This window comes from Akebia trifoliata, chromosome 8 (assembly GCF_017979445.1).
Source record: "Akebia trifoliata isolate Shusen 1 chromosome 8, ASM1797944v1, whole genome shotgun sequence".
In the NCBI taxonomy this organism is placed as follows: Eukaryota; Viridiplantae; Streptophyta; class Magnoliopsida; order Ranunculales; family Lardizabalaceae; genus Akebia; species Akebia trifoliata.
This window is the reverse complement of record NC_141382.1, coordinates 50,452,027-50,475,648: the sequence shown is the minus strand read 5'-3', so window position 1 is coordinate 50,475,648 and position 23,622 is coordinate 50,452,027. Positions and strand designations below refer to the sequence as shown.

General features: G+C 34.5%; 1 protein-coding gene across 1 annotated transcript; it reads right to left on the bottom strand.

Annotated features, from left to right (window-relative positions):
• Positions 1-1,427: 1,427 nt before the first annotated feature.
• LOC147397571 (uncharacterized) lies at positions 1,428-4,622 on the bottom strand. The gene has a single exon (XM_086450910.1). It carries the CDS (start codon positions 4,540-4,542, stop codon positions 1,456-1,458), a length of 3,087 nt encoding a protein of 1,028 aa, XP_086307036.1. The 5' UTR covers positions 4,543-4,622; the 3' UTR covers positions 1,428-1,455.
• Positions 4,623-23,622: the final 19,000 nt, after the last annotated feature.

The following is a 23,622-nucleotide window of genomic DNA, read 5'->3' as shown; positions in this document are numbered from 1 at the left end:
CAATAAAAGGCGGGTCTTGTTAATGTGTGTCCTAAGGGCACATGTTAAAATGCAATAAATACACTTTGGAAATTGGAATCTGAGGGTATTTTTGTATAAAAAAAAAAATTTAAAGAGCATTTTCGGTACATATCAAAGTGTATTTATTGCACTTTAAGTGTGAACTTAGGGCACACGTTAACAAAATCCATAAAAGACAGCTTGCAAGGATGTTGTTATGAATTTCCCATCCTCAAAAGATCAAATTGCCAATTTATTTACAAAGATCTCGACGAACTTTGCAACAAGTTCACTGTCCAGGATGGCCTACTTTACTTGAGGAGGGAGGTGTATAGAGTGATTCCATCCGTATATCAAATAATTAATATCAAGAGTCATGATAATATGACTCGCCAGGTGGCATACTCAATTGACTCCTTAACGTGACAGAAGAGAATGGTTCAAGGCTAAGGATAAGAAATTTTCTGTCAAGTCTTTCTATTATTGTTTGCTGCCGTTGGGTGAGGTTTCTTTCTCTCCTTCTATTATTTGGTCTGCTCTAGTTCCATCTAAGGTGGCCTTCTTTCTTTGGCTTGCGTCTTTGGGTAGAATCCTCACCTTGGATAATTTGATCTATTGGGGGTGGATTACTCCAAATTTTTGCTATCTTTGTTCTAAAGATGGGGAGTCTGTCAACCATATTCTTATTCATTGTCCTTTTTCTCGGGTTATTTGGATGTTTTTCTTATCTCGTTTTCAAGTGGATTGGGTCCTTCCGTCTTCTCTCTTTGAACTTCTAGAGGGTTGGAGTTTCAATATCTTCTTTTCTAAGAAGAGACATCTCTGGACTATCCTTCCCTCCGCCATTGCTTGGGGTCTTTGGAGAGAACGCAACAACAGGGTATTCCATAGCAAGGAGAGCTCGCCTCACTCAGTGATCTTAGAGATTTTGGGTCTTCTATTCTTCTGGTCAAAGTTGAGTAAAGACTTTGAAGGAGTGGGGTTTCAAGATTTTGTTTTTAATTGGGACACCATTTGTAACTCGTAGATTCCTGTTGGGAGTGTATTTTTGCTCTCTTTTTTCTGTTCTACTTGTTGTATTTGTTATGGTTGTTAGGGGGCTACCTCAGCCTCCCCTTTTTCTTCTCTAATATAATATAATTTATATTTATCAAAAAAAAAAAAAAAAAAGTGAATTCCAAGGGAATTGTGTATCCCGAGGCGTACAGATCTATGGTTCCCAAACTTGTCCACGTCAGGAGTCGATTGAGTATGCCACCTAGTGAGTCATATTATCAGGACTCTAATATCAAAGATCCTATTTAATCCATCGAATTAGTTAATTTACGTATGGTACCTAAATCTCGAAATGGATATCATGTATAGAATATGAAAGTTATAAATATACAAAACAAAACAAAAAAACAAAAAAACAAAAAAAACCTCAACAATACAATCAAAATCTCTATTTGATTCTTATCTATTTTTTGAGATACATTCAACTATCTGCAATGCCAAGTTATCAACACATCTCCAATACCCAAACCACCATTTTTGTTTTAGAGCCAAAACCAAGAAAAAACCCCAAAGACCAACCCCATAACCTAAAACAACGATCCCATAAAATAACCACTTCTCTCTCCCATCTTCTTTATCTTCCTCTTTCTTGTTATCAACTTCAGTAGAAAAATCACCATCACAGCTCTTCCTTGTAGGGGGTCCACACAATAGATCATTACCAATATAAGCTGATCCATCCAAACTCAAAGTATCAAAGTGCATTCCTGTTGGAATCCTTCCATTCAAATTGTTATAGGACATATTCAATGTTGTAAGAAAATCAACTAAAGTCAAACTTTGTGGGATCCCCCCAGTCAAATTGTTGAAACTTAGATCCAATGATTCTAATCCCACCATGTCTCCAATGCTAGTTGGAATTGAACCCGAGAGATGATTATGCGAGAAATTGAGCATGTAAAGCCCCTTCAGTAGACCAATTTCTTGTGGGATTTTTCCTGAGAGATCATTGCATGAGAAATCAATTCCACTGTTGTAGTTGAATACCAACTCGAGCTGTTGAGTTATCCCTTTGGCCACCATTTGCAATTGCACCCTTGCATACATGAGTGAGATCTCATACCCAAGTAAGATTCTGTTCTTGGGTCGACTCGTTAGCATCTCCAAATCTCCTATGTTATCAGGAATGTGACTTGTGAATTTATTATTTGACAAGTCTAGGAATTGGAGTTTATGTAGGTTGGTAACCTCTTTTGGGACCGAATCATTGAAGGAGTTCGATGATAACACCAGAATTTGAAGATTTTTGAGGTTTCCAATGAAAGCGGGAACACTTCCTTGAAAATTGTTGTTTCCTAAGTTCAAAATCTGCAAGTCATGAAGTTTTTGAATGAAACTAGGAAAAGGGCCATCCAAATTGTTGTCGTTTAGTTGTAGAGCTTTGAGATTGTTTGCTCGTCCAAGTTCGTTCGGGACATTTCCCGTGAGATAGTTTCCTCCGAGGTTGAGAGAAATTAGAGAACTACAATGCTCTAGACTAGAATGTATTGGCCCGGTAAGTTGGTTGGAAGAGAGATCAAGGTTCATCAAAACATAGCCCATTGAACATATGGAGATTGGAATTGGACCTGAAAGCTCATTTTCTGATAAAGAAACATACCTTGCTCTCGATAATCTTTCTCCAACCTCACTCGGGATTCCACCCGTGAATTTGTTCTGCGAAAGATCAAGAACTTCAACATTCTCTGGTGGAAGAGGAAGAGGACCTTGAAAGTTGTTACTAGCTAAATTTAATGTGGAGATTGGGAAATTGAGATTGAGATGAATAGAATGTGGTAGAGTGCCATGGAGGTTGTTGCGTGAGAGATCTAAGTAAGAGAGGTTTGGGAGTTCAAAGAGACAAGAAGGGATAGTTCCTGTTAGGTTGTTAGAAGCCAAATCTAAGAAAGAAAGCTGAGTCAAATTGCAAATAAAATGTGGGATAGATCCATTTAAATTGCATGACTGTAGCTCTAGATTCTCTGGTTGAAAGTTAGACGGAAAAGGGTATCGAAATGTTTCTACAGTTATCCCACTCAAGCCAAGACCTATCAAAATTGGGTTGGATTTTTGAAACAATGAGATCAATGAAACAGTGCCTTCCATAGAGTTTCCAGTAACATAAAATCCTTGAAGGTTTTGAAGCTTTTCGATGCAATCTGGTATTCTTCCACTGAAGTTGTTACTTCCCAAATGAAGGATTCGAAGAGACGAAATTCCACAAATTGATTCTGGAATGGGTCCTTTTAAATTGTTTTGGAACAATAATAAAACTTGGAGATTATTCAGATTGGAGACTGTGGAAGGGAGATAACCTGTTATGTTGTTGAAATTGAGGTTTAGTGTTTGCAAGTTTGAAAGATTTGAAATTGAAGTAGGTATAGATCCTTGAATCCCACAACTTGATCCATGGAGATTGACCAATTGTGTGGCGTTCGAAATATAATATGGGATCGATCCGATAACATTAGTTGATGAGATAGATAGTATTTGGAGATTTGACCAAGGGAGAGCGAAGATCGAAGTGAGATCAACGACGAGATTGGGATTGGCACCTACATAAAGTAGTTCTAGTTGAGCAAGGTAAGCAAGTGAACCTAGTAAATTACAACTTGTGAGGTCAAGGATGGAAAGAGAAGTTAAATTAGCTAACTGAATTGGGATTGGGGAGTCGAGGAAATTGAAATCCATTTCGAGAGAGTAGAGACTCGAGAGATTCAGGAATTCATAAATTGGAATTGGACTAGAAATTCTACAATCAGAGAGATGAAGAACCCTAAGCTCAGAAAGAAAGGAAATCGGTTCTGCCCAATTCATCGAAGAAGACGCCATAGATAGATCAACACCACTCAAGCTTATCACCCTAAGATTGTTCAACCCTCTCAACCAACTCAAATCTCTTGAAGAAATGTAACTACTAGGGAAGTAAGAAGCAGGGTAGTTCATGGATCCTTTCGACAAAGAGAAATTATAAGATAACGACGAGTAATCAGTAATTAGGGAAGAGCAAGAGATATCGAGGTATCGTAAGGAAGATAAGTTTGCGAATTGTGTGGTAATAGAGCCTGAAAAGATAGAATTTGAAAGGTTAAGATACGAGAGATGTTTGAGATAAGTCATTTGAGGAGGGATTTTGGAAAGGTGAAAATTGTTGAAACTTAGATCAAGATATTCGAGACGATGAAGGGTGAAGAGAGATGGAGAAATTGTACCGTTAATTGTGGTGGATTCAGAGGAGGTGAGGATGAGATTCGAATTGATGGTTCGCACGAAATGATTTGGCTTTGGGTTTCGAAGGTTGACACTTACAACATGGAAGGATTTAGAACATTGAATTCCATGCCAATAACAACAGTTCTGTCCTTTCCAAGAGGATAAGCGGCCTGAAGGGTCAGTAAGAAAGGATTTGAAGTTCAAAAGAGCGATTCTTTCGTCTTCAAGGCAGCCATAGTGGATTGAAAATTGAGAGAGGAGCAAGAGAAGAAGAAGAAGTAGATGGAATTCCATGGCAGTTAAATTGTTTGATCTGATTGTAGAAGAAAGCTTTACATCTTTCTTTTGTAAGATCGTAATAATTGTAAATTATGTGAGAGTTGAAATTTGAAAATTAATTTAAAAATATTTTAAACGTTATGGATTATTAATACTGACTTTGATATTGATAGAGAGGTACGGAGGATCAAGATTTGTTAAGCCAACTTCCAATCTTTGGGATGAGGCTTTGTTTCGTTGATCTTTTTTTTATTAACAATTATTCAAATAATTTTAAAATATTTCTCTCAGCTCGGCCTTACGTATTCAAAGAAGTTGGAGGCCTCTACAAATGTAGTTTATTCTGTATTTTAAATCCAACTCAGCTCCCAAGTTGGTTGGGTCAAGTTGACTCGATATGTTTCCTTAAACTCCACTGCGTTAAGTCACCTATATAGCTGACTCATTCAGTTACAAAACTATTGATTATTAAATCTATTTTTAACCAAAGCGTGTTGATGAAGTAATTGCGTCGGTTAATTTTTTTTTTTCCTTTTATTGAAAGAGAATAAGGGAGAGAACTGTAGTAATTACATTGCTTAATTTAAAACTTATTGTCAAACAAGTTGATTTGTTATTGATAAAAATTATAGAACCAAAAGTCTTCTCTTGACACATGAGACAAGGTGATTTAGATATAAGCCTCAAGATTTTTGTGAACATTTGAGATACCCTTGTGTTTTCAAATTGTAGACATGCCCCCTTGATCTCACTATTCTTTAATAGATTAATACAACTATCTTAAATCCCCTCATCTTTAACCTGTAGTAAAAAACTTTTTAATTTTTTTCCCAAATTTCAAGGTAAGAAAGGATTTTGCAAAGAGTCGTGCTAGGGGGACATAGGATTTACTGTGATTCTCATAATTCTAACATGGACATGCATACATAACCATAGATGATTTTTACTTGTATCACGAGAAAACACATCTATGGTTATGTGGACATCCCACGTTAGACTTGTGAGAATCGCAGTAAATACCTTGTGTCATTCCAGCATTTTCCTTTTGCAAAAGGACTCCCTTCAAAAAAGGATTGGTATTGAGTTCAAGCCCCATCATTGTCCCCATCAACAAGGATTAATCTCGGCTTATATAGTATGTGTGGTTTGTGGGGAATTAAATGTACTCAGGGGATTTGGGCGAGATATGATATTCTAAGATGCCAGTTACCTCACTTATGTTAGTTGGGCCTATAGGTTCGAAGTCTGGACACCTCCAATAGAATACAATTGAATTTTGGATAATTTTTTTTTAAAGGATTTTATCCAGAAGATATTGGCTAGGTCAAAATAATAGGCTAAAGATAAAATTGAATATATTAAAAATAAGTTACCATGGAGGTCAAAGAACTTGAAAATTACTATAGAGGATTAATGCTAATATGAAAAAGATAGATTGAAGATAAGGTTGAATAAATTAACATATACTACCGTAATGGTTGAAGAAGTTGATGGTGACTGATTTTGGGAAAGAAAAATCACAGAGGACCTTTTCAAAGTTGAAAGTGATAGATTACCGATAATGTTGAATGACTAATAAAAGAGTCATGGAGTGACCTCAAGATTGACTTCTATTCACACTTTGTCGGCGTGAAGGAGCACACATAACCATAGATGCTTTTCAGTTGTGTATCTCATAAAAAGAAGAATAATTTACCAAAACGGTAGAGTTTTCGAAATTAATTCCGAAAATGGTACACTGTAGCAATTAATTCCGAAAATGGTAAATTTACCGTTTTCGGAATTAATATTTTTTACCAAAACAGTAAAAACAGTAAAATATTTTTTTTTAATACCGAAAATACCATTTTTTTGTTTTACATATATATGTACAGTTTTAACCTTAAAAAAATGAAAATCCAACTAAAAAGATTCACTCTCTTTCGGTAATCCATCAATCATATATATTTGTAATTTTTTTTTACCGAAATCAATTTTATTTTTGTAATTTCAGTCAAAAAATAAAAAAGGGTATTTTTGGTATAAAAAAATACATTTTACTGTTTTTACCGTTTTGGTAAAAAAAATTAATTCCGAAAACGGTAAATTTACCGTTTTCGGAATTAATTGCTACAGTGTACTGTTTTGGGAAATAAATGAAAAGTTGTGCATGTTTTGGTAAATCTGCCTAAAAAGAATCTATGGTTCTATACACACCTCCATATTAGCAAAGTGTGAATTGAGGTCAATGTTGTGGTCACTTCGGCATTATTCACAATAAAAAAATCAAAGACCTTTGCTTACATATTAAAGATGGGGGCATTTGGGTCATTTTAATAATTTATTAAAGAAGACTGAGGTTAGGGGTACGTGATCAATTTGAAGACATAGGGTAACTCAAATATTCACCAAAACACCATTTAAAAAAAAAATATTAATCTCATTGAATTGAAGTCGCATGATATCTAGGGGTTCTAATATCAGTTTTTTCGCAACTATTTTCAGCTGCTATGGCGCAGAATCCTATTTAAGAACTGAAGAACACCATGCTTTCTTCATATTTGCTTGTCTCTAGGCTTCGATTAGATTATTAATTTGGATCTGATGCTCATTTGTTTTGAAATTTGAGCATGGACTTCGCATTTAAAATCCCATAAATAAAACTTATTAATGAAGTAATCCCCTTTGATTATACATATTTGTTTATATAAACCCAATTCAACAAAATATTTGTTATTCTAAAAAAATATCTATCCCTTGACTTTAATTTGTTAATATAATATGTGACACTGAATTCTAATAATTAACATTATCAACATTCTGACTTCATATTTTCGGGATAAGATTTTGATGAATAATAATTACCTAAGTACATGATTTGAAGTAATAATTAACTAATTAACATAACCCTCATTTTAAAATGTAAAAAAAAATAGAACTTTAATTTGTTTACATTTTTTTTTTTCCGAAGGTAATTGAGGGATTTAAGCGGACCCCCAACCATGGTTTTAAATCTCGTATGATACCGAGACGACTCGTCTGATAAGTCTTGATATTGCCCACCAATGAGACGGATGGACAAGTAAAACGTATGGGACGAGATTTAAAACCATGGTTCAGTTGTCTCATTGCTGATTGAGATGACTCAAACATATCGGAAAATTCGTCCGACATGACTCAATCTTATTCATAGACGAGACAAAATGTCAAAATGAGTTTTAAAACCAAGCCCCCAAGGCTTAGTCTTATTAAGGCCTTGTGTCTACTCTCTAAGAATGCATTGATGGCTGTTGCATCTCCTTCAAAGGAGCTACATCAGGACAGAATCAGTAAGAGTTCTAGAAGACTCATATTTGAGTACAAAACAGTGGATTAAGGTCTTGTAGGAGAAGTGACAATGAATTTGTTACACATTTAATACAAGCAACATTGAAGTAAAAGGCGATTGAATCCATGGTACACTGCAACGTACATATTTTTTTACTTAAGAATGTTTTTTTTTTATAAGACCTTCTGGATCACCATTTACATTTTATTTATAGAATACTCAGTTTTGAACAAATCAATTTTTTTTGCTTTCCCTGAGAATTATTTTTGTTCTACCAAGTTAGAAGTTTTCCTTTCACCAAATAAACTTTAGACATGTTGGACTATTATAAGCTTATTGTATATGCATATCATGTCCTTTATCCAAAATTTTATTTTAAATCATATTTGTGGGCAATTATAATAGCAACTTTTCTTTTGAATAATCTAATTTAAATCATTCAAGCCATGCCTTCTAATTTACTGGAGGTTTTAATGGGAAAACTAAAATTATAGTCTCAAGTGCTATGTTCTTGAGTCAATCCGAACATTGTGATGATGTGCATTGTTAACGATGAAATATAAACAAGTTGCAATGTCCTTAGGTTGCTTTGTATCAAAAGGATAATAAATACCGAATTATTAAATGAGGAGCATGATTGAAGTAATATGATCAACATGGTTACCCACTGAAATATGACATTGCCTTTGATGATAAGATGGTTCTTCTTTGATGGCTTGACAATTCTAAATTTGGGTAGTTACTTTTTTTTTTTTTTTAGATGATAATAAATCCAATTGAAAATCAAATCCTGAATACGTCCCAGTAATCCTTACATAACAATTATCACTTGTGGATATGTATGATGCTTGTCTTTGTGCATGTACACATGACATTAAGTGTGCGTGCGTGTGTTTAGTGTGAAAATGTCAGATTTGCATCCCAATTTTCTGTTAATTGAGCATAAATCTTATACTTGCATTCACACACCAGTATATATATATATATAATGGTGATCCAATTTGACCTCCACAATGTGAAAAAAGCCCGAATTTGACAGCCTTGGGCCGTCAAATTTCATAAAACTCAACGGAACAAGAGGTTGAGTTGGCGTTGAATTTTTTATTGTCAAATATTTTTTTTCGACGGGCTGAATCTGTCAAATTAATAAAGGATGAGAGAAATTCGATAGCTCCAAGCCGTCAAATCTGGGAACATCAAGAATTTCAACGGTCCTAGACCGTCAAAATTTGGTTTCTAAAATTTGTGGGCCTTGGCCCGTCAATTTTTTTTTGTAAAATTTTCCAGTTTTCATGTAGTGCCCTTACTGGCATATGAAATTTTCTATTGTAAGTATTATTACAATAGAAAAGGAATTTTCGTAGTGATTTTTGTTGTTGTTGTTGTTGATCTTTAACATGTCTAGATGATGCAACAAGAAAGTTTGTGGATGCTTCTGTGTCAATCATATTTTAGTAGGTTTAGCATTCAAATTGATGGTATGTTTCTTCATTCTAAATATTTGTTGGAAAAGTATAGTTGTTTCAACAACCAAGCCTTATGTTTCCTTCGATGGAAACCAAAACTCTGAAACTTTGATTTATTGGCATTCCAAAGCCTTTGATAAAGGCTTCAATGGGCAGGAGACTGGGACCTTCAACATAACTACAATCGACATAGAATTCAATTACTTCTGTGCAACGTGAGTCACTATCTCGGGGTAACAAGACAAATAGTTCAAATATTTGATTTATTTTTCAGAACTAAATGATTAGAAAATTTCCATTTATAAAAGAAGATTGTGATTTAGAATCATTTGATTGTGATTGTTATACAAGTTAATGTGTTCATTGTAGAATACAGTAGAAGCAATTCTGTGAGAGAAAGGGATGCAAGTGGTTGCCTTGAGAGTTCCAAGAGACAAATCTATGATCATTAGGGTTGGAATTTTGGGTTAATAGGATACACTTTTAGATGTTAGTGGAACACATTATTTCTACCAATGTTACATTCGAGGATACATTGACTTCATATTTGGTAAGGAAGATCACTTTATGAGGTAAAGAGATTCAGACCCATAGAACGATTTCCAAGCCGTCGTTAGATTTTTCAACACTTGAAATATTTCAAAGCCTCTTCAAGGGAAAAGAAATCTATGATTATGGTTCAAGAAAAATTTTCTTTGCTTTGTTCTAGACTTATAATTCAAGTTTATTTTTCTGCAATTCTAATATTAAAATACGGGTGTCTTGAATTAGAAGTGCATTCTTTACTAAATGGCTATGATTTCTGGAGCGATTGTTGCTTCTCATAGGAACTTTGGAGTGGAGGAAACTAGATTTTCTTTAGCTAACTGCATGGTGAACATGACTGAGAGGATATATTTGGGAAGAGTTTAGGTACATATTTAAGGGAAGTCTATTCTTCCGACAATATCATAGATCCTTTACGCTAAAGTATCACAGTGACCATCCTCACAAAAAATCAGCCCATTTCAAAACTTCTAAACCATTGTTGTCTAAATTTACGCACGCAAGTATACGTATCGAAACAAGTAATAAAGTGATAAGAAAGTATCGTTCCCACGGAGACTAAATACCAATCTATTTTTAATTACCAATTTATCTCAATCTAATTTTATCCAAACAAAAGTAAAATAGGATTTAAGACTAAACAAGAAAAGTAACGGAGAAAATGAATTTGTAAATTAAAATCAATGAGTGATGAAATCTAGGTTTATAATTTCCCCCAAACAATCCACTTAATTAGATTACCTTTCCTTCTATGATAAATTAATCCACTACAATTGTCACCCAAGAACACTAAATTCTCTACAAGCCTCTGTCGATGGTCATGTAAAAATATCCTTCTAAACTAACTCCCTATATGTCTATGAGAATTAAATCAAGAAGAATTCATTAAGAATAAGCTCTCATAAGGGATGCACATGCAACTTGAGTATATGTCTATCTCAAATTAGCATATGTTACTCTATCTAGGTCATGAACACAAAATAACTCTGTCGATATTATTAAGGTTCACCGAATCAATTCAATCAATGGCCAGTTAATTAAATCGCATTAAACATAGGATAGAATAAACAATCACATGTGGAATCAGAGAAGAAAGAAATAAAACTAATCAAATATCATGAATGGGTTCCATTATAACCCTAGAATAGAAATTAGTTCATCATTGAAAAGAAAACAAAATCACAAAAGTGTTCAGCCATTCTTATAGATTACAAATATCAAGAGAAGAGATAAAGTTTAGAAAGATAAAACTCAAAAGTCGAATCTCCAGCTCTCGTCCTCCTTCTCGATCTTGTGCCTCCAAGAAAAACCCCAAAACTTCTGTTCCAAATAAGGGTTAAACTTTCATATTTATAGATATGGAGTCATTAGGGTTTAAGAGTCCCAAAATCCGTCTCTAATTCGGTCACCACAAATTAACGTGTAAAGCTGGAAACGTAAGCAGGCCATGGTCTCCCAATATATCATGCCGCGGCTTGTATTTTTATATTTCTGTTATGCCATTCTTGAATTCCCGCCGCGGCCTCGTTTTCTATCAAGCTGCGGCTTGAAGACTTCTTAGCTTGTATGCTTAGCTTCCTTCTTCCGAGAGTGAACCAATTTGGAGTCCGAATTTCTCCTAAACGTATGCAAACATCCCAATGTTCCATATTGTTCCTAAACTGCAAAATAAACATAAAAATCGAATAAAAACATAGAATCACATAAAAAGTATAAAACTAACTAAACTTAAATAAAAACAACTAAAAGACTCTAAAATTAACAAAATATTATATTAAAAAGTGGTTAATTCGTAGGTATAAAACCTACTCATCAACCATGTAAGACAAAACACAATTGAGTTGCTGTAGTTGTTTGACACAAACCTTTTATGTGGGACCTACTTTATTATTTTTTTTCTCTTTACCCAATTTTATTTTTTACTCCTCTAACTTTATTATATTTTCTCTTTTTCTTTTTTTAACCTTTTTTTTTCTCACTTTTACCCCTAAGCTCTACCATCAAACTATATTTTAATAGGAACCATTTTATTTTTATTGCACTTCATCCTCTATAATTTTACTATATTTTCTCTTTTATCATTTTAACCTATTTTATTATTTTTCATCTTTATTATTTAAATATTAAAATTTTTCAATAATACACTAAACCCAACAATTTTATGTTATCTTCGAGTCGTGTTAGTGGGTTGTGTTAAGATTGTCACCCCTACATCAACTAATTTTATTTTTTACACTTTTTCCCCCATAACCTCTGAGAGGATGCCCATGCTATGGGCTTGGGTGAAGTCTAGTATATATATATATGGGAAATGTTCAGCACCCTAAGCTTTACCACACACTTTAACAAACGTTTTTTGTCCTACATGGGTTAGAAGTTTTGGAATGAGCTGATTTTTGGTGAGGATGATCTCTATGATTAGAAGATCATCCTCCCCAAAAATCAGCCCATTCCGAAATGTTTAGCCCCATGTTTACAAGTTGAAAAATCGTGGACCGTCCATTTTTTGTGAACCATTTTTGAGGGGGTTAGAAATTTTGGAATGAGCTGATTTTTGGTGAGGATGATCTCCTCACCATAGAGATCATCCTCACCAAAACTTCTAACCCATGTAAGACAAAACACGTTTGTTAAAGTGTGTGGTAAAGCTTAGGGTGCTGAACGGGACCTTATACATATATATATATGGGTAGCGTTCAAGGGCAAACTTTTTAGCAAACTTTTTGGCAAAACATTTTTCAAAACATGGGTTAGAGGTTTTGGAATGGGCTGATTTTTGGTGAGGATGATCTCTACGGTGAGTAGATCATCCTCACAAAAAATCAGCCCATTCCAAAACTTCTAACCCATGTTTACCAGTTGAAAAATCGTGGACCGTCCATTTTTTGTAAACTGTTTTTGATGGGGTTAGAAGTTTTGGAATGGGCTGATTTTTGGTGATGATGATCTCCTCACCGTAGAGATCATCCTCACCAAAAATCAGCCCATTCCAAAACCTCTAACTCATGTTTTGAAAAATGTTTTGCCAAAAAGTTTGCTAAAAAGTTAGCCATTGAACGCCCCCCTATATATATATATCTAGGGTCAGGTTCAAAGGACAACCATTTCTACACACATATAGACAACGTGTTTGTCTTATATGGGCAAAAATGTTTGGAATGGACTGATTTTTTGTGAGGATGATCTTTGTGATGAGGAGATCATCCTTGCCAAAAATCAGCTCATTATGAAACTTCTAGACCGTCCAATTTTTGTTGAAAAATTATAGACCGTCCAATTTTTGTAAATCAATTTTGATGGGGTTACAAGTTTTGGAATGGGATGATTTTTTGCCAGGATGATTCCCTCATCACAGAGATCATCCTCACAAAAAATCAGTCCATTCCAAACATTTTTACCCATATAAGACAAAACACGTTGTTTATATGTGTGTAGAAATGGTTGTCCTTTGAACCTGACCCATATATATATATAGGGTCACGTTCCTAAGACTCATATTGAGACTCACATTGCGACACACCGTTTTGTCTTATATGGGCAAAAATGTTTGGAATGAGCTGATTTTTTGTGAGGATGATCTCTGTGATGAGGGGATCATCCTGGCAAAAAATCATCCCATTCCAAAACTTGTAACCCCATCAAAATTGATTTACAAAAATTGGACGGTCTATAATTTTTCAACAAAAATTGGACGGTCTAGAAGTTTCATAATGAGCTGATTTTTGGCAAGGATGATCTCCTCACCATAGAGATCATCCTCACAAAAAATCAGCCCATTCCAAATATTTTTGCCCATATAAGACAAAACGGTGTGTCGCAATGTGAGTCCCAATATGAGTCTTAGGAACGCTGTTCATATATATATATAGGGTCGGGTTCTTGCAACACACATTGCGACACACATATAGACAACGTGTTTGTCTTATATGGGCAAAAATGTTTGGAATGAGCTGATTTTTTGTGAGGATGATCTCTGTGATGAGGGGATCATCCTGGCAAAAAATCATCCCATTCCAAAACTTGTAACCCCATCAAAATTGATTTACAAAAATTGGACGGTCTATAATTTTTCAATAAAAATTGGACGGTCTAGAAGTTTTGGAATGAGCTGATTTTTGGCAAGGATGATCTCCTCACCACAGAGATCATCCTCACAAAAACTCAGCCCATTCCAAACATTTTTGCCCATATAAGACAAAACACGTTGTCTATATGTGTGTTGAAATGGTTGTCGTTTGAACCTGATCCATATATATATATATGGGAGGCGTTCGAATGCCTCTGTTTTAACAGTCATTTTAACAAAAGAACCTCGACCGTTGGATATATAGCGATTGGATGGTCGAGATTGCTGATTGGGTTTAAGTTATAATTTATGACTTTTTACAGCGCCATCCCTCGTTTGTGTGATTATTAGTGCCACCTCCCTGGCACAATTACAACAACAGAGAGAGTTCTTCTCGTCTCCTCTCGATCTCTCTCTCTGAAACCCTTGAACTCTCTCGATCTCTCTCTCTCGCTCGCTCCGCTGAAACCCTCTCTCTCTCTCTCTCAACAAAAACAAAAGAGCATCCATTTTCAAAACCTTAGATCTAGTTCGAAAGAATCGTTTTTTGGAAAGGGTTTCAGAAAAAAGAAAAACTAGATAGAATTATATAACCATTAAAGCCTTCATCACAAGCTTGAATAAGAAAGAAAAGCTAAACATACATCTGTTAGAAGGAAAACCCATTACAGATTTAAACCAAAAAACCCCAACATTATTGAATAAAAAAGAAAAGCTAAACATACATCTGTTAGAAGGAATACCCATTACAGATTTAAACCAAAAAACCCCAACATTATTGAATAAAAAAGAAAAGCTAAACATACATCTGTTAGAAGGAATACCCATTACAGATTTAAACCAAAAAACCCCAACATTGAGACTCAGATTGGATTATATGGCCGTCATTAAAGCTACCAACCTCTATTTCAAAAAAAGAAAAGAAAAAAAAGAAAAGGAAATTCATCCAAAAATCCCCTCTTTTTCGGAAAATAACCCATTTGGCATCTTCCCATTCTTGATGAACCCTCAATTGGGAGATTGGATACCTAAGTTCATCTCCTGTGCTCTCAAAATACACAGAGTACTTCGACCCAGATTCTGCCGTAATCCTCCCAACCCACCAGCCATCGTTGTCGTAAGTATCGACACTATCGTGCAAAGAGAACCCAGAAACAGGAATTTCAGGAGGAGAAGGCCTCACATGGACACCATTAACGATCTCTTTTAATAATCTTGACTTATCGTCAGATAAGAACTTTATGTTCTTTTTCACTCTCAGTTGTAATTGTGCCAGGGAGGTGGCACTAATAATCACACAAACGAGGGATGGCGCTGTAAAAAGTCATAAATTATAACTTAAACCCAATCAGCAATCTCGACCATCCAATCGCTATATATCCAACGGTCGAGGTTATTTTGTTAAAATGACTGTTAAAACAGAGGCATCCGAACGCCTCCCTATATATATATATATATATATATATATGGGTCAGGTTCAAAGGACAACCATTTCTACACACATATAGACAACGTGTTTTGTCTTATATGGGCAAAAATGTTTGGAATGGACTGATTTTTTGTGAGGATGATCTCTGTGATGAGGGGATCATCCTGGCAAAAAATCATCCCATTCCAAAATTGTAACCCCATCAAAATGGATTTACAAAAATTGGACGGTCTATAATTTTTCAACAAAAATTGGACGGTCTAGAAGTTTCTTAATGAGTTGATTTTTGGCAAGGATGATCTCCTCATCACAGAGATCCTCTCACAAAAAATCAGTCCATTCCAAACATTTTGCCCCCTATAAGACAAAACACGTTGTCTATATGTGTAGAAATGGTTGTCCTTTGAACCTGACCCTATATATATGTATATATAGTGTTAGGTTCAAGGGCCATATGAGAAAACATATGTAAAAACTTTCGTTTTTAATAAAATTTTAAAATATGGGTTAGAAATTTTGGATTGAGCTGATTTTTTGTGAGGATGATCTCTATGATGGGAAGATCATCCAAAAAAAAAAAAAATCAGCCAAATCTGAAACTTCTAACCCCATTAAAAGTGATTTAGAATGTGGATCGTCGATTTTTTACCAATTTTTATTACTAATTTGTAAATCACTTTTGATGGATTTAGAAGTTTCTGATTGAGCTGATTTTTTATGAGGATGATCTTTTCATCATAGTGACCATCTTTACAAAAAATCAGCTCAATCCAAAATCTCTAACTCTTATTTTGAAAAACGAAAGTTTTTTCATATGTTTTCTCATATGGCCTTTGAACCGCCCCCATATATATATATATATATATATATATTATATATATATATATATATATATATATATAGGGTCGGGTTCATACAACACATATTGCGACTCACATCGCGACACACCATTTCAGCCATTCGATATTCGTTAAATCTACGGTCCAGCTCGCGACTCATTTTTAAAACGATGAAGTTTCTATATTTACAACTACCTCCCCGTTAACAAAAAACAAATAAAAAATAAAAATGAAATTTCAGCCTCCGTCGAAACTTCGTCTTCTTCGCAAATTTCAGATCTGATTTCAAACGAAATTTCAGCCGAAACGTAGAGAGAAATCTTCTTGTGTTCATCTTCGATCTCGAACATCGATCGACTTGCTTGCTAAACAAAATCGAAAGAAACGAAGACGAAAGAAAATCAGAACGAAAGAAAATTCATCTTCTTCGTTTCTGCCCTCTCTTCTCTTTCTCTTTACAGCGCTTCTTCCTCATCTCTATTCTCTCTCTCTCTCTCTAGAACAGACGAAGACTCACACAAACGAAGAGCTCGACAGAAACCCTAAGGTAACAAATCACAAACCCTTATTTTTTAATTTTTTTGCATTTTTATTTGTTTAATAATTTTTTTTTAATTTTTTTGCTGAGTTTCTTGCAATCGATCTCCATCTCCATCTTCGTCTTCTTCTTCTTCTTCGGTTTTTAGTGTGTTGTTGGGTAGTGTTAGGGCTTTCAATTTTTTCACTTTCTTGTTGGATTTTTTTTATAAAAAAAACAATTTTTTTTATTACAGAGACAAGGTTGGTGGTGACTTAGGGCTTTCAACCTCTATTCATAGATTTTTCTACAACCGAATAACCAAGGTTGTAGAGATTTACCCATTTACCTAAGAAATCCTGAAAAAAATACCACTCTTGAATTCCTTAAAGAGTTTACACCCAAAGAAAAAGAAAAAAAGAAATCCCTAGATTGAAATGATGATGTCCATCAGAGAGTTTAATGACTTCTATATTAAAACCTTATCATTTCTGTTGAATATGTAATTTTTACCTATCAAAAACAGATAAAGAAATAATGATGTAATGGAAGAAAATTTAATTTAAAACTCCTACAACCAAATTTTTTTAGTTTTAGAATTTTGTCTATTGACATGGATTTTTAACCCACTTAGGAGAAGTAGACATGGGGCTCTAGATAACATGGAAATAGTTCTATAATTCCTTATCTTCTATTATATATGATTAATGGAGATGGCGGGCTGGGGATGATTCCAGAACAACTAAAATGAGTTATATTGAATTGGGTTTGTATGTGAATAAATTTCTTCTTTTTTTTCTCTTGGCTTATGGTGTAAAATTTACTGAATTTCTTTAATAATACATTTATTTGAATTGAGTTTCTAATGCAGAAACTTGGTGGGTTTAATAAATTTTAGATTTTTCATAGCTTGTACAACCTGAGTTTGGTTTGTTTGGTTCTCCCTTATCAATGCTTTTATAGCTGTAGTTGGATTTTATGGGATTACAAGGTTCTCTATTGCTCTTGTTTGGAACTAAGATCAATTTCGCAATTGCTGCTCTATTTAGTGTTAGTGGATGGGCAGACCAATCATGCTTGGTTAAAGGGTCTTTCAAATGTGTAGGTCCTGGATATTTAGTCAACAAAAAACTATGCTGCAATTGTGTATATTGAACTAGTTTGCTTGTGTATTAATCCATTTGAGTACATTTTGGAGTGTCATCTCATCCTCATCCTCATCAAAGCCTTGTATAAAAAATTTGGGGTCTGTTGAAGGAATCTTATTCCTCCATTCAATCCAGTCTAAATCATAGTTCTGTTAGTTGAATTTTGTTAATTTGAATATCATACTGAATCAAGTGTGCATTGCTTGCCTTTTTCTTTTATTTACTTTTATTCATCCTTTCTTCCTTTCTTTGTGACGACCACCCGTTTAAAGTAGATGTTTGCTACTTTGTTAAAAATGAAATATTTAGATGTTTGTTGCTGCATTGTTCCTCCTTCATATAATTTGCAATTATTGTTGCCCCCTTTGTATATATATATCTATTGGTAATTGTACACAGTGGATATAACATACAGGATACCTGAATCACTCTTCGAATATTTGATTGCTTTGGCATAGATGTTAGCTGGAAGATATGTGCTTTTTGTTCTTCCTTTCCTATTTTTTCATTTTTAATAATATATTTTAAGCTGCTGCGGTTATCTCTGAGGGGGCTTGTATACCTGTTGCTTTGTTTAGTTCAATGAGTAGCATATTTGCATTTAGTTTCCCTTTGGTCTTTCTTGGTTTATCTTCTAGTTGTTCTAGCAAAGGCTCTATTCATGGATGTATATATTTTTTATTCAGCTTTCTCCCACAAGTATCATATAGTTAATTTCACTATCTCAAACCATGAGACTAGGAGCACTTGGTTATGTTCCTCAGTTTGGCATATCTCAAAGTTTGACAGATGGACCGCAGTTGCCTTGATTATGTTCATATAATCTGCATTTTATAGAACTAATTCCTTTTTAAAAATTAAAAAAATTGGGAACTCTTGTAATTGTGTTTTCTAGGTGGTTGGTGCTCACCTCTGGAGCTCTTTAAAGAGCCGAATAGAAAAGTTGAGAATAGGTCAGTTCAAAATGTAACGTGGCAAACCAGCTACACTTCCTCATCTGGGTCAGATCAGTCCCCTTCTAGTTCAAACTCTGATGCTCAGGCAATTCTGTTCCACTGAAACCTGTTTTGTCTTCGATTTTTCTGTATTTATGTTGTGTTATGTTCCTTCCCAACTTTGATGCTGTTATTGTGGGATTGAAATGGCTGCATTTTGCTTTTCTAGTATCGTCAATTCCAACTTCAATATTGACCTCAATGCCTATAAGCGTACTGGACCACTATACCTCAGCACCTTATTTGCCATGTCCTATGGGATCGGTTTTACTGCTCTTCCTGCTACCATTGTCCATGTCGGCATCTTTCATGGTTTAATTATTTGGTTTCTTTCTCCCTGCAATTGGTATTTTAGTAATCAAACATAAAGTTGTTATTTACATACTGAAATATCTTTTCTATGTGATTAGTCATTGTCAAACACCATAGAAGGAGGAACCAGATGGCTGGTTAATAAATTCAAAGGTGAATTTCACTATCCTTTGTTAGTTTCCAATATTTTCTTCATTTACTTCACATGTATATCAACTGCCATATATGCATCAGGTAGAAACATAATACTACAAATGTTCTGTCTGTTTTTCTTTCCCTAGCATGTAAAGCAATCCAGTAATACATTATAGCAAGTTTAACAATAAGTTAACCTTTTCTTTGTAGTTCATTGACTAAAATTAATTCCTTGTAAGTCATAAGAAGCTACAGCTGCACGAATTGAACCACAATACACTAAAGGCATGCCAATATAATACCAAGTTCAATGCACTTTAGCCTTTATGACACAGTTGTGAGATGGTATGGAGATTAGGTGTTCTTTTACTTGAATAGTTTTATTTATGCTGCTTTGGTAGTTTAATGGAATTGAATTGAGAATGTGAGTCATGTTTCCAAGTAGGATGGCATTGACATGTAACTTTTTTTTTCTTCTTCTCTGAAAAGGATTCTCCAACTTTTTAATGAAATGGAGATTTGTTTTTTACAGGGAAATTGCAAAAGCCACTGCTGGAGTTATTATAGGAATATGACATGGAAGTAGGCATCTTTCCTCGAGATGCCACCAACTTCGAGTTCAATGAAGAAACAAAGAAGCTAACTGTATTCATACCTTCTGTATGTGAAGTCGGGTACAAGGATTCATCTGTCTTGCGTTTCTTTGCCACGATGACTGGGTATCTGGAGAAAGGAAAGCTAGTTGATATCTAGGGAGGCTTATGAGGTTCTAAAAGATGGAGTGTGTGTGGATAAGTTTTAGGAGGGTCTCTTTTAAATGGGTATTGATCTGTTGGAAAAATCTCTATTTTTGTGATGGTTGTAAAGTGTCCATCTATTGAGATTATATCTGTTTGTTTCTGTAACGTCTCCTAACGACAAATTGGATACTTATTAAGCCAATTGTCTGAAACTTATGAAATGCTTGTTTTTAAGGCTCATGATGGAGTTGGTCTATACATACTTAACTCCACCTTGTGGAGTGTATTATCTATATGGGTGACTCTAACTTGATTTCTCAAAATGCTTGTTTGTTGTTACGCATGTTTGAAGTCTGGATCAAACCAAACCAAATAATTTGCCATGTCCTATGGGATAGGTTGGTTTGTTGAGAAAGTGAAGCAATGTGTGGCATCAGGTTTGGACCCATTCAATAACATACAAAACCTTGTGCTGGATATGTATAACAAACTTATCATAGCCCAACCTCTGAACATGGGTGGTGGTTGCCTGTGTTTTTATCCAGACCTAGGAATTAGAGACCTGGATTATGTGTCATATGGGGGAGTTAGCTTCTAGTCATTTTTTCTGCCCCTTATTAGCTTGTATTGTATTTCGGCTTTTAATACACAACAAGAGTTTAATTAAAGAACACAATTTACAACTTATCCTTCACAATAGACTGATTTTTTTTGCCTTAAAAAAAAAAAAAAGCATAAAGTTGTTACTTTGCATAACTGTATATCTACCAAGTGAAACTGATTTTGTTACGAAATCCAGTCAAACTTTAGTCAGTCCTCCTCAATTTGGGAGGAGCAGAACCCTTCCCTTTTCACAGCGTGTTTGGACCACATTTTGGTGAATATTTGTGGTACCTCCATTTGTGGAATGGAAGAACTGTAAGTATATTTTTTGTTCTTGGTGTTGCTCACACACTCTTGGCCCTCTCCCTCCATTTATAAATATATGCACTATCTAATGATCAAGAACTGATCAAAAAGTATTTGACAAGTGTAAAAGGTGACAAATTCATCAAAGTGAAAACTGTTCGATATCGTGTTAAGGACTATTTTGAGGTGGAAGGAATTAAGTTAGACCTTAACCTTAAACATTTTTGGAACATGGGACAAGACGAGAGGTTCATGCAATCAATATCTATATATTGTGTTCTTTCTCAGTTATTCCAAACTGAAATGTATATGATGATACCCTTCATTGGTAGAAAATAAGTTTGCTATCTGAAAAGACCAATGAGTTGGATGGGAAAAGGGAGAAAGCTCTCCTTTCTTGGTTCTCCTGTTACAGATGAACTGTGGCATTCTTCCCTGGGAAGATGGGAGATTTTTTTAATATTTCAATCATGTTAATAAAAGATCTAAAGTCAATTTTGCGGCTGATTTAGTTATAATAAATTATCCAACTGTTCATCCCTGTTGGTTCAAAAGGATAGAGTTTGTGCCAAAACCTCATTATTCATGTTGATAATTGTTGGATCCATGTGGTTAATCTTTCTAGAACTCATCTAGTTTGACAATGATAGAGTTTGCTTGAAATCATTCGAAGAGGTTGTCAGATGGTTTCTATACATTTTAGGGAGGCATTTATTTCGGTGCAAATAATTCTGGTAAAATTAAGCTTGTTTAGGCCTGAACTGAAGGTAATCAATGTTGTATCTTGTTCCTGGTGTTGTTGGTTGATTTGAGACATTTTTATTCTATATACACTCTTACATCTATAATTACCATGTCACTTCCCAAGCTTTGTTATTGGAAATTCATAAATAAATATTTTATGAGCAATACAACTGGCTTATTAGAATATATTTACCTATAATTAAGTCCACACAATTGCACAAAGATTCCTTGCATAAATATGCTCCCAACACAGCCACATCATGCACTCAACCTACTCCCACATCACTATTTCTTACACCAAGTATACATAAAAAAGGGAAGAATACAAATTGAAAAAAGAATTAAAGTTGTAGCCATTGATGTCCATCTATGAAATTTCTATCCAAAAAAGGTCTTGCTTCATCGTAGCTGAATGCTATTGCCCATTTCACCCGTCCATGCAAATCAACTCCTCTATCTCGACATTTGTATTCCCCAAACCTCCATTGCTGTTTGTATGCTCTTGTTTCTTCGTGGATTCATCAGCAGATTGATAATTCTACTTATCTGTTCAAGAGATCATACAACAGAACAAGAATCTTAATGGAGTTAGTAGTACCAAGCAAAGGATCAAAATCAAGGCATGAAGTCTAGAAAAAAAAATACATAAAAGATTACCTGACTCCATTGCATGAATATATGTATATATGCATGTATATAATACAACTCATACATGTATATATGCATGAATTAGATTTGTAAAGTTGCATCCAACAGTCTGCCTGACTCCATTGCTGAGCGTGTTTCCGAAAGAGCTCAACCAATAGTTCTCCTGCACCTTCCCATGGAACATCAACCAATGTTGGCCATCCTTGTACTCCTTTCTTTCGAGCATCACACAACCTAAATGGACAAAACAGGTTGATACTAAAGCACTCATTCCTTAGAAGAATAAACCCTGAAAAGAAAAAAGAAGTTCAACATACTAGTACTGTGTTGATTTGATTACTACTGTATGTGCTGGTAAGTTGATTCCATGTGCAAGAGTATTAGTAGTGCATAGAATTTGAACATCTCCCCTAAGGAAAAGACATTCAATGAGGTTTCAATCCTTCATACAAAGCCCACCATTGTGATAACTAACTGCAAATAACACAAGCTTATCATTGAAGACATAACTTGAAATAAAGTACAACAATACCAAACAAACTAAACCGAACCAAGTTGCACCCCAAATTTTGAGCTATGAAATAGCATCTATGTAGAAGAGCTATGAAATAGCAAAATAAAATTTATTAAACCCACCAAGTTTCTGCATTAGAAACTCAATTCAAATAAATGTATTATTAAAGAAATTCAGTAAATTTTACACCATAAGCCAAGAGAAAAAAAAGAAGAAATTTATTCACATACAAACCCAATTCAATATAACTCATTTTAGTTGTTCTGGAATCATCCCCAGCCCGCCATCCCCATTAATCATATATAATAGAAGATAAGGAATTATAGAACTATTGTCATGTTATCTAGAGCCCCATGTCTACTTCTCCTAAGTGGATTAAAAATCCATGTCAATAGACAAAATTCTAAAACTAAAAAAATTTGGTTTAGGAGTTTTAAATTAAATTTTTCTTCCATTACATCATTATTTCTTTATCTTTTTTTGATAGGTAAAAATTACATATTTAACAGAAATGATAAAGTTTTAATATAGAAGTCATTAAACTCTCTCATGGACATCATCATTTCAATCTAGGGATTTCTTTTTTTCTTTTTCTTTGGGTGTAAACTCTTTAAGGAATTCAAGAGTGGTATTTTTTTCAAGATTTCTTAGGTAAATGGGTAAATCTCTACAACCTCGGTTATCCGGTTGTAGAAAAATCTATGAATAGAGGTTGAAAGCCCTAAGTCACCACCAACCTTGTCTCTGTAATAAAAAAAAAATTATTTTTTTTTTAAAAAA